Below are 12,587 nucleotides of genomic sequence, written 5' to 3' on the forward strand. Positions count from 1 at the left end.
TGGGGATCTAATTACCGGGCCATAATTGGGGGCTGGGGAATAGGTTGCCGTCCTCTCAACTCACTGCAGATCAATTATGTTAAGAGAACATCTGTAAGTAGTGCTTAATGAGGTCCATTAGAGCAACATGCGCTGCTTTCCCTAACAGTGCTTGTCAGCTTCTTGGATGAGCTGGAGTGTGCTGCCGACTGGGGACCTGGTAGATGGGCTTAAATAGAAGGGGAGGCTCCATATTGTACCGCTTCTCCTGTCAGAAAACCAAAGAGACACAGAGATACAGGGCAAGGAGAAGGAGAGGAAGTAGCAAAGGGAGAAAGACGACTGTGAGCAAAATCCAGGATCTGCACTGTTTTATAAGGCGCTTTGAAGTCTTCTTGGCTGATTTTCCAACTGTCTTCTAGATTTGGTTGCTAAGTTTTCTCTAGAAGATCAGGAATTAACTCAATTTGAGAAAGTGGCCTCGTGGACAGTTTGTTTCCAAGTTAGGAACATCCGCAGCTGCATCCCTAGGCATCTCTGGCTGTATCCCATTACAAGGTAGGAGTTTATGCCCTTTTGTCAGTGCAAGAACGCCTCCTGCAGAAAACTGCCGCACAGACAGCACACAGCTACTTCAGGTATTAACATAAAATCACACATGGCTTCTGCTGGAGCTGTCTTCACCTGCATTTCCCCAGAGTGAATTTGAGGTTTGACAGCCTATTAGGACACAGAGGAAAAGAGCTGGGGTCATGAATATTTAAGCCTATAAAACAAACCTACAATCTCCCTCTGAGTGGCTTGTAGGATGCTGGTGTTTCCAACTGATGTCGCCTTCTGTCTCCATCTTCCATTCACAAAGAGGATGACTTTGCTAATTGAAGGTGGAAAGGAAAAGGGAGAGGTGTGGGAGCCCACTCCCCCATGGACACACACACTTCAGCAAATTGCATGGTTACCAAGATAGGCAGTCTTAAAATAATTCAATCCATGACAAAATTACTGGCATGTAATTACTGGCAGGTAATACCCTGTCAGCTTTAATGCATCTCATCACTCATCACAGCACGCAGAGAGCATTTTATGACCCATCTTATTACCGCAGCAGTTTAGGCCAACTATTGACTTGTGTCTCCTCCTACTGCCATCCCCTCCTCCTCTGTACTGGAGTGTTAAAGAACAGCCGGCATTTATCCGAGAATTAGAGCAACATGGGTGTGCAAAAGGAAGCCAAAAGGCTATTGGGATGGGTGAGTGATGTAGCAGGGACTTTATAGTTAAACTTTGGCCACTTATGGACGAGGAACAGAAAAAACCAAGAATTACTCCATCCTCTAACAGCATGTATAGGAAATTGCAATTTAAAAATTAAGAAAAAGGGGGATTTCAACAAATAGGCCAGTTTGAACTAAGTAGTCCAGGATATATATATATATATATATATATATATATATATATATATATATATATATATATATCTTTATTTTAAGTATGATTACTCTCTCACATTTCCTTGCAAAAGAGGGCTCACAGTTTAGGCATCACGTAAACTGATGCGAGTGGTATTTTGTTGGAGTTTGAGGATTTCTGGGTAGTCTTGATTGTTTAAGAATGAAGCCTCATCACTTCCTGAAGTGATCGTTCTGATTCAGACATTGCGCGTTATTTCCTTTGGTGCGGGTTATAGAATATCCACCCCGGGCATGTTCAGTGGCGCAAAGCTTGGCAATTTTTCGGTAATGTGACTGTTAAAAAGTTGCTGTAAATTAAAATTTAAATGATGAGACCCAAAAAGTAGTCTGTGTGTAAATGAACACAAAGTATGGGTAGAGCATGTTAAATAATGAGTAATGGGCTTATAAAGAATGTTTCAGATCCTGCCTGGTGGAGCGTTGAAAGCGCCCATTGACGAAGCACCGTGCAGCAGGAGCCACTGTGATTAGGCTGCCAGCCGGATCAGATGGTCTCTGCATCGCAGGGGGTGGGGGGAAGCATCTCTTTGTCATCCTGTCATTTGCGGCCAGCTCCTCTCTGCGCTCAGGCTGCATCTGCGATCGGTGATAAACGTGCTCTCACACGCCATGTGAGTGTGGATAGCAGCGGGCACCTCGCTCCAGCTCCTCCGCCTGCGTTTTGTTGGCCGATGTTTCTCTCTGCTCTTCTCTCTTCTGTCGATCGTCGTGCTGGATTGTTCTGTGTCTAACAAAGCCTGGTCTCAGTCTGCTTGCAGACAGCTGCTCTCCGAACTCGGTGCCTTTGGTTGAATGGTGGTGCTTTGGGTGCTCCAGTGGCTCGGCAAATGCAGAAAAGGGAGCAAAGTTTCGGTAAGAGGCTTTCTTTGGCTATTCATTGAATGAACAATAGCGCAGACTGCGTTATGTGTGTTTGGTATTTTTCTGAGAACATTTCCTAGTATTTCTGGAAGGTGACGTGACCTGCCTCTGCTTCTACTCCAACCTTCCGCCTCGCATTCACAGATAACCTTATATCATCACAGAAATGGGAAGTGATTATATATTTGCATTCTTATACCTGATAAGCGCAAAAGAACGAAGAAAGAAATGTTTTGTGATTGTAACACAAATTCAGTCCGTTTAAAATAGCAGTGCTTTTGGGTTTATCTGACTGTGGGCTACCATAGCAACAGTAATTAAAGTGATGGTAAAATGTCAGCGTGTTTCCATCAGCTGGATGCATATCTACGCGCCACAACAGATGCCTGGACGCCCTGACGGAGTGGAGCCAGCGCCACAAGCCCAGGTTTCCGAGCTGCTCCATGTTCCGTTTCACTTTACTGAAAGTCAGGCTTTATATGACAAACTTCCCCTGCAATCATAAAAGCCAAGTGAACAAACCGGTTCCATGTCTCTCACTCTCTCATGATTACAAACTCCCTCTTCCTTTGCTTTGGGAATGAGTATCAGGGCTTAATAGTGCTAACGGTGGTGGACGGATCAGCGGTGCTTAGTGGACAGCAGCCGAAGCGCATTGCTGTCTAAATCTAGCCAATTAACAAACCATCAGCCAGCACTGGAACAAATGAGCTGAAAATCCTGTTGCACTTCACTTTGATCCTGTGCACATTTGTTTTATACAGAGCTGCAGCCTGCATTTCACACTTTGTATGTGGTCGGGAGCAACTTCTAATTGCCTAAAAAACCACCATGTTTTGCATGCTTTGGACATTTTTAGGACATTTCTAGTTAGTTGATGACATGATGATGATGATATGATTTCCAATATTCCACACAGAGAAGCAGTCTGATCAGTTACGACGTGAATCGGGTTCAGTTGGCATGATTCTTGGAGTCAGACCTGCCCGGCAGGGATAACTTCATTCACACACATCACAACCAGGGACCACATGAGGAACTTTCAGTCTCCTGCTGTGAAATTAGCATGAACCACTAGCTTCAAGATTAATAATAAAGAAATGTCAAAATCAAAGTGGAAATTTAAAAGTAAATTGGCTAACACTTCCAGACGCCGGTGTTTGATTAATTAAATGTGACCCAAACTAACCAACTTCATTTTAAAGAAGAGACAAGTATGTGAGTGTGTTGTGAATGGGGGACAAAGGGGAGTGAGGCTGTGGTGCTCCTCAGGGAATGGAAGTAGAATACTAATTTAAAGCCTCATTGTGAAGCGCCTCCTAGCACCCACAGGATCAACAAAGGCTCTCCACAGTGAGCTGAGGCTAAACAATACACGGCACTGCTCTGAACCACGCCCCTTTACACATACATATACACACACACATAAGGTCAACTTAAAATGGGCCAAAGTGGAAATGGTGGCTTTGTGTGTGTGTGTGTGTGTGTGTGTGTGTGTGTGTATGTATGTGTGTGTGCGTGCCTGTTGGTCTGAAAGGCAGTTCAAACAGAGCTTCGTGTTTGTTTGTAATGATCTTATGTTTCAGTGTTCAACATGCTCAATTCACTCCTGTTGATACAGTTTGTGTAAATTCTACATTTTCTAATGAAATCTTTATGTAATGCAGACACTAAGATCAATAGTTCGTCTTACACAATAATCACCAGGAAAGCAGCTGCAGCTATAGAGTTCACAAAAACACAGCGGTTCATATTGAAACTTTTTACAAATTAAATAAAAAATAGCAATCAGAAAACCAGCGAATCGCGATATTTATACAGTGTTAAAGTTACACAAAGAAGTCAGCCAGAATGCATATAATGATATGTGTGACTGTAAATTGGCTGGGTTGGGTCTAGTTTAAACAGATCAGTTTAGTCTCTTATTCCACCTTAGGAGAGCAGAAAATTTGACAACAGATTGACCTATTTTTGTCACTTTTTGGTGTGGTATGGAACAGTGTTTAAATGCATTTCCATTGTTTTATTCGGTTATGATATTTTATAACCAAATAAAAAAAATCATTTTAGTTGATCAAATATGACTGAAAAAATATAAGTAAAAATAAATATATTTATTTACTGATTTTACATAATAACCACACCTATATTTACCAGTTACATATTATTTATGATGAAATATATAATATCTCACTATAATATGTTATAACCAGCTCACCTAATGACACAAACAGTATAATTTAGTTAAAAGAAATATGCAAAGAAAATATAGCTTTTTAAAATGGTATTCAAATTCAATTTGGATAGTATGTTTATGTGTTATATGCATTACCAGTATAGCCTAGAAAGGCAGCATTTGTATCACTGTGTTTAGAGCAAAAATACATTATTTAAGCTTTAAGTTATGTTAGATTTTATAAACCGAAATTTTTCTTTTGTTGGTTTAACATGTTTCAAACACTGTTGCACATTTGAGCAACATGTCACACTCCTGACCATCCCTTCAGCTCTATTATCTTTAATACAGCTAAGTTTTTGTAGTATGTTTCTGAATAAATGTATCCAAAGAACAGAACAAATGAACAAAATTTTAAAAAGTAAAAGGTATAATGCAGTACCTTTTAAGGGTGCACCACTGCTTCAGTGTTTATTGAGTCTGCCTCTTCTTCCAGGTATACAAATGCTCACCGTCCAGCCGGACACAAAGCCAAAAGGCTGTGCTGGCTGTAACCGGAAGATCAAGGACCGCTACCTGCTGAAGGCTCTTGATAAATATTGGCATGAGGACTGCCTCAAGTGTGCCTGCTGTGACTGCAGGTTGGGTGAGGTGGGCTCCACGCTGTACACCAAAGCCAACCTCATCCTGTGCCGGAGAGACTACCTACGGTAAGAAAGACCTGACATCTTCTCACTACTCTGCACCTTACTGTTTTAAACAGCATGCCGAGATCTAATTCACTAAAATTACTTTACACTTATTTAGAGTTTTAGCTTTTAATGTTGCACAGTGAAGAACAAATTGTCCGAGCTACCGCACCCTGTTGGCGGTCAGACGTCTCGGAGCTCCTCCGGTCCTTGGTCCCCAGAAGAAATCACACACTTCATCTAACACTGACTCTTAAAGGAACGACTCTCAACCAGTTTCTAACTTTTAGCTCCTTTAATCTAAATTAAGGCAGAGGAATGATTACAGAGATCAGCGCTGAGGCTCCCGTCTCGGACCGTCGCCTTCTGTGTAAGGATGACGAAGAGCCTCCATAGAAGGTCACATCTAGTTTTTATATCTGGCACTCCGATGCAATGGATGTGCCCTCCCTCGGTGATTATCAGTAGACTATGTGTCACCATTGTGGTGTCTATCTGTTAGATAGTGTAGTAGCGGGTGTCCATACTTAATCTAAGTGTGCTGTGGCTTTCTAATCAAACCAGCTGCTCCACTATCAACCCCAGTGCCCCAGCCTCAGGACGTGCATGACAAACCTTGGGCCATTTATCCTTATAATGTGTGCCGATGAGCATTCTTATCCTATTCTAACAAAAGGGAAACAGAACTTATGCTTTATATCACTATGGTATAAATGGGAAAAACAGCTATGAGCATAATAATAAAGGTTATTCCTAACAAAATGTACTTAAGTTAGTCTTTCATGATGGTGTTGGCAGCACGGTTGCCTTGCAGCCAGAAGGTTCTGTGTCCAACTCCCGGCCAGGGGCGTTTCTTCATGGATTTTGCATGTTCTCCCCATGCATGTGTGGGTTCTCGCAGATTACTCCGGCTACCTTAAACAGTTAAAAAACTTGACTATTAGGTTAATTGGTCTGAATAGGCTTGTGCATTGTTGTTTGTCCTATGTGTCTCTGTTGCCCTGCGATGGACTGACATGTCAAGGGTGCACCACGCCTCTTACCTGTAGACTGCTGGAGATAGGCACCAGCTCCCCCGTGACCCTGTATGAAAGAAGCGGGTATAGAAAATGGATGCATGGATAGTCTTCCATGAAACTGCTGTGTTTTTCTTTGTTTGTTTACACTTTTTTTAGATTTTTGATTAGTAAAATTCATTTATGTTTAGTTGCTTTGTTTTAAAATTCTGATGTTGCTTTATTTATCTGTTTGTGTGTCGGTGTTTGTTTTTCTGTAGTAGTAATTTTTCCTTTGATCTAAATATTTTTTTCATTTTTGAAAAGGAATGTAATCATGGTAATAATCTAAATCTGATAATTAGGTAGAACCTATGGCTACAAAAAGCTTCAAATATGCCCCAAAATTTGTCAAATTTTCCAAGAAATGTGAACCAAAATAATTTTTGTTCATCATTCAAATCATAGGCCTCTTAACATTAAATGTCATTAACTATCGTAATTTGGAGTGGTGATTAATACACTATTTTCTATTACAAACCAGGAGAATAGAATCTAAATTTGGTGCAACAGTTAAAATAAGATTTTGTTCAAAATAAACAAATTATCTTTAGCTCAAAAATTATTTTATGTAGGAATTCTATTTCAAGATCTACTTGTTATTTTTCAGATTTAACAAATTGAATTTTTTTTAAATTTGAGGATATTGTTGCACTTATTCAAATAAAGTGCAATTATAAATGACATTTATATTGTCTGAGAACTTTGAACCTAACAAGGCTGTTTTTACATACTGTACTGGATCTGAGCATGGTTTATTGTCACTAAACCTTATTCCATTAAGGAGTGAACAGCTGTAAACTGAAATAATTTTTTTATACATAAAAAAGTAGCCAGTATTTCTGGATAGTTCCTGGTACTCAGCTGTATATTTACTGGTGGTCACACCCACATCTTTATACCTCCTCTTATCTTAAATCTTCATTCATCATACATGTAAGATTTACTAAAATTACAATGCAGACATCTTTTAATTACTAATGTGGAGGTTTTATGAGCTGATGCCAAAATAAAGTCAGCTACAGCTTGAAAATCTATAGTGCTTTCAAAGTGATCGCAGTTGAAACCCGCGATCACTTGGTTTATGTTTTAATTTCCAAGTTTCTAATAATAATAATAATTGATACTTTATTGCTCCCCAAGGGGAAATTAGACCCTCTGCATTTAACCCATCCCTTATAGGGAGCAGTGGGTTGCCGTTGTGCAGCGCCCAGGGAGCATTCTGGGGCTAAAGGTCTTGCTCAGGGACCCAGAGTGGCAATCTGTGGGATACAAACCCAGCCCCTTATGTACCCCTCCGGAACACAAACCTCCTGCTCTAACCACTAGGCCACCACTCCTACTTTTGCTTTCTGACAATAACAGTAGAAATGTGAACAAGAGCTGCTTTAACGTCATGTTGGTCATATAAAAAGATGATAAAGATTGTATTTGGGCAAAGAAAGCTAGAGAATACCAAAATAACGTACCACAGTCATAGTTCAAAGAAGCCACTCTCCATTTACATTCCGTTGGTTTATACGTTTGCATGTTTCTGGGATTTTAAGGGAAAACTTTCTTTTACTTTGACCATCTTTGTTTAATTAAAAATGACATGGTCAAATTTGTGGTGTGTGGTTTGGTACACATGATGTGTGAGTAAACAACCCTGCAACTGACTGTACTTTCTTTTTAACATAACTGTAGATGATGTTGTGGCTTCCCTGAACTTTTTCTGTTGTATTTTCCAGTTCATAAGAAAAGTGTGTGTGGGTTAGTTGGGTTAGTGTTAATAGAAAGTGTTACACCTCATATTATAACACTACACAACAGAAAAAGCTCTACAAGAAATAAGGCCAAAAGTCTGTTGTTCATTCATGCTCTATTTCAACTCTAAATTTGCAGTAATTCTGACTCCTTGGGTTTGGTCATTTGTGAGCATGCCTGGAAAAACAAAGATATTTGAAGTTTCTTTCAAATACTACAAAGTTGAAAATGTAATCTTATGTAAAGGGATGTTATAAATATTCTAAAAACTTAAATGAAGACTATGCCATAGATTTATACTCTGCCTTAGGCAACTTCGACATGTAACGTAGCCTAGTATGCTAACACTGGTGCTGAGTTCGGCTTAGAGTGGGGAAGAAGGGCAAACACCTCAAAATAGCACCTACATTTGGTGATACTGGTTGCTGATGCCCCTTTCCTATTAGTATCTATTTGGGTCAGGTCAGTTGAACACAGTTTGATTCATTTTCCATTACAGATCGTTAATAGCAAGGAGACCCCATGGTCCGAAGTGATGTGATTTAGAGACATAAAAACACAACAGCCTAGACTGCTGCTCCGTTTATGGCTGTTGTCAGACTCAGTCAAAGAAAAGAGCCAAGGAATTCTCTGGGCAGCGAGACCCGATGCACTGTGTATAACTACAGGAGAGAGATGGAAGCCATGTGGTATCAAATGGAAGGAAATGAACTTGAGAATGTATGAGAATAAACTGACGCTACCTAATGCTTGCTTGCTATAGTGGTCATGTACACAATAAGCCCAGCGTTAAAAGATATAACAGTTTAAGATATTAGTTAGTGAAATATGCTGTGACTAGTGATGCTGCCCCCCATCCAATCAGTGACTGACAGTCTTCTGACGTCGCATTTTCACTGTGACTGAATGGTTGGAACCACAAGCCAAGCAGGTACTAAAAACAGTAATGGTTCCTCATAACTGTTAGAAATTGAAGAGCTGAAAAAGTGATTCGACCTCGCGAACCGCTTTAGGTAGGGACTAGTGCAAAAGGAGCATTAGAGACCAAATGAGACAGCAGTTTCTCTCAGGCTACAGTCTGAACAAAGCATTTATCTACTTGTTATAGAAAAGCTTTGGCTTATTTATATTGATTATGAGGTGGAGAAGAAAGAATAATCAGTAGCACGTTTGACTTGAGAGAGTTTAGTATTTTAAACTGTTATGCCTAAACAACAACCACATCTGTGTTTACTTGAGCCTGAGTGGGGAGCAAAGTAACAGCCTACCACAATGCTTCAAAAACAAACAAAACAACTTCTGGCTTTAGAAAGATGGAATAATCAGCTCACAATGATCCACGCACAAACCTGATTCCTTCTGATCAGACTCACTGAGATATCTCTTCAGAGCTCTGCACTGAAGTTCAAATGAACTTAAATTTGAACTTGGGTGCCTTCCAAAGGAAAGCAATGTGCTGCTCTCTGCACATTGCTCAGCTTGGATTGGTACAGCCCCATTCTGCCGTTGTGCAACACATAAAAATAAACAGGTGTGGAAGCAACACACATTGCCTGTGAAATCAGCTGTAGTCTTTTCAGACTGTCTCTGTAGTCAGATACAAGCAGCATGTTTTGCTCAGCAGGTGTGTGTTTCATTTATTATAACTGTGGACCACCATGGTCTTCAGGTTTAAATGACTTCAGAAATCTAAAGGATGTGTTTCAACTGTATGTTTCCTAAATGCCTTTTCCCCAAAACTTGATTTTCGGGTAACTTTTTATCTACCTAGGCCTTTTATTATGTGTGTGGAGTAGCTCCTCTTCTTGCAGTGGTGCTACATTGATCTGGGAACACAGATCTCTGTCCCAAAATGCCATGAAGCATAGCAGAACCAGACCAAAACAACATTAATCTAGCTGTTATGGTTTAAAAGCCAAAAACTGCAACTCCAAACTGAATGAAAATCTGTAGCTAGAATAGTCTCCCAACCATTCTTCTTTCCCAAGAGAGAAAATAAGACCAACTCAACAGCAATTTGTAATGATCAATGGATCTATATTATCTCAAGATGAATGTAAAGTGAAACAAAATGCTGAGAATATTCCACCAGTATTAAATGTTTAGCTCCCGTCCACTACAAAACTTTTAGTTCAAATCAGTTCAGTTTATTTATGTATCACCAAATTACAACAGATGTCATCTCAAGTTCAGTTTATTATTCGTATATGTTTTTTTCTCCATTGAAACCCAGCCAACTGCATTGAGTGCCTGGCTTAGCAGTAATCCCTTCTTCTGAACAAGTGTGTATTTTAGGGTCCAAAATGCACTACCTTCCTACCATAGCCAGTTTCTGAAATTACTGGAAATAAAGGCTTGAAAACAATAATGTATATAATGTGTTTCACTTAGTGAACTGAGTTACTAATATACATAAAATTTGCAATAACATTTTATGAATATTGTCTGTATATAGAGATGCATCTTAAGACATTAGAATATCTCAGAAAAGCTAACTTATTTCAGTAATTTATTTCAGAAAGTGCAGGTTACATGTCACATAGTTTCATTCCACATAGTGTTATATTTTATTTTTTTATGTTTATTAATTATATGACTATGGCTTACAGCTAATGCAACCCAAAATTCAGTTTCTTAGAAAATAAGACTCACATAAGACAAATAATTAAAAAAACAATAAAAACAAAAATATGGGTGTGTTGTATAGTCTGTCAACGTACTGTACATTATCTTTGCTCAGTAATTTGTAGGATCTCCTTTCCATGAAATGTTGCAAAAATAAAAAATAAATATGGCAGCATCAAGTGTCGCACCTGGCTCTCCTGTACACTAAGGGTCAACACCATTACAAAACAGCAACGTGGCATGGCATGGATGTCTTTGGTTCTGTTGATATTAAGGTTGTGCTTACTTTGGACTTGGTAAAACACAAAGGACTACCAGCAGCAGATGACATGGCTCCCCAAGTTTTCACTGACTGTGAAAACATCACACTGGACCTCTGTGACTTGGATTATGTGCTTCTCCACTCTTCCGCCAGACTCTGGAACCATTATTTCATACTCCAGTTGCAGTCCACACCTTGTAAATCTTCCCCAGACTCTTGAATGGGCGTTGCTTCACAATCCTCTAAAGGCTCCCATTATGCCTGTGCACGTTTTTGTAAACTTTATCATTCCACTCAACTTTCCACAAGTGTGGACAGGACTATGTATGCAGTCATGGTTGATCATGACCATGGTTGATCATGACTTGACTGTTATCCAGCAGTCAGTGACTGTCTGCTAGATAACAGTCAAGTCCATAATCTTTCTGATGATTGTTTAGGCTTTAACATGGCCATAACATAACATTTATGTATTAAAAGCCTTTTTTATTGCTGTTATTTAATATGTTTTTGTATTTATTTTACGTTTTCATATTTTTATTGAAATGCACCTGTATTCCATATGGCAATGGGTCTTTCATCTTTGTCCACCTTCATTGCATATTTAGCTGACTCTCCTACACGTACAAATACCTGCACATGTTGGTATACTAGGAGCTACCACAGGTGTTTTTTATGTGCAGTATTAAGGGGGGCAAATATATTACATTTAGTTGATTTGCAGAGTGTGCTGGCAAAATAAATGAGATGGGCATTCATAATATACTTCAATCTTTACTCTATGCCAACCCCATGCTGATTAGCAGGGTGGCATATTATTAGGCATGACATAACCAAGGTTAATAGAATTCTTCAGGGCTCTGCAGCACTGAGTGATGTGATCGAGCTAGTAGCCAAATGGTACTGCTGCACAACAACATATGCACAAAATAGGAAAAAAACTAACAAAAGGGGAAACATTATGCTGCAACAATTCCTGTGTGTTTGAGTAAGTTGATCAAAGAAAAATTTTTATATGTCTCTATGCATGTCAGACCAAGCTATCCCTTTATAGACATGTAACTCCAAGCATAATTATAGGTTTTATCTCTTGGAACTTGATATGTGCTCCACTGTCCCTGAACATCATCAACAAAAGTTAAATCATTCCATCAGTAAATGATCCCTTTGAAGCACTCTTTCCACTAATGCTGCTGTTGATAGTGTGATTCCACTATTTATGCTGATGTGTAATTTACACAGCACAACCCGATAATGTTTGGAAACCCATGGGGGAGGGGGCGCAGTAGTCAGAACAACACTTTGAAGTTGAAAATTGCTAAGAAAATGGAGACAGCTGTACTCTGGCCTACTGAGTGTCACCACACAGTGGAATACTGTTCTTTATTCCAAGGCCAGGTCGAGACTTGACAAAGCTTTTGCTCAACAGCTTTGTCAAGCCTCAGTTGTAATGGAAAACTGTAAATTCCAGAAACCCATTTTAAAGACAGCATTTAAAAAGCACACTTTATCTCTGTCTATTCATTCACTCTTTAATCCGACTTCAATTTTCCTCTACACTGGTTTTACGAAAAACTGTGAATGTAAGCAAACTCCCCTACAACATAGCTAGATTTAATAACAGTTTGGAGAGCCTTCCAGCATACAGATGGCAACAAGGTTTACTGTATATTTATTGTTCTTTCAGAACCAACCTTGTAATCTGCAGTCATCTTGTATACC

General features: G+C 39.5%; 1 protein-coding gene across 3 annotated transcripts in view; it reads left to right on the forward strand.

Annotated features, from left to right (window-relative positions):
- Nucleotides 1–277: 277 nt before the first annotated feature.
- lmo3 (LIM domain only 3) overlaps nt 278–12,587 on the forward strand; it is a 60,519-nt gene continuing 48,209 nt past the window's right edge. Inside the window, exons 1-2 of one of the 3 annotated variants that reach the window (XM_047390289.1) lie at nt 278–537; nt 4,985–5,198. In XM_047390289.1, coding sequence (XP_047246245.1) covers nt 4,993–5,198 — 206 coding nt within the window. In that variant the 5' untranslated portion in view covers nt 278–537; nt 4,985–4,992. Of the gene's footprint in view, nt 538–1,875; nt 2,304–4,984; nt 5,199–12,587 lie in introns of those variants that run through there. The other 2 variants (XM_047390288.1, XM_047390287.1) reach the window with 2 other exon arrangements.

The sequence above is a fragment of the Girardinichthys multiradiatus genome, chromosome 17 (genome assembly GCF_021462225.1).
Source record: "Girardinichthys multiradiatus isolate DD_20200921_A chromosome 17, DD_fGirMul_XY1, whole genome shotgun sequence".
Lineage (NCBI taxonomy): Eukaryota > Metazoa > Chordata > Actinopteri > Cyprinodontiformes > Goodeidae > Girardinichthys > Girardinichthys multiradiatus.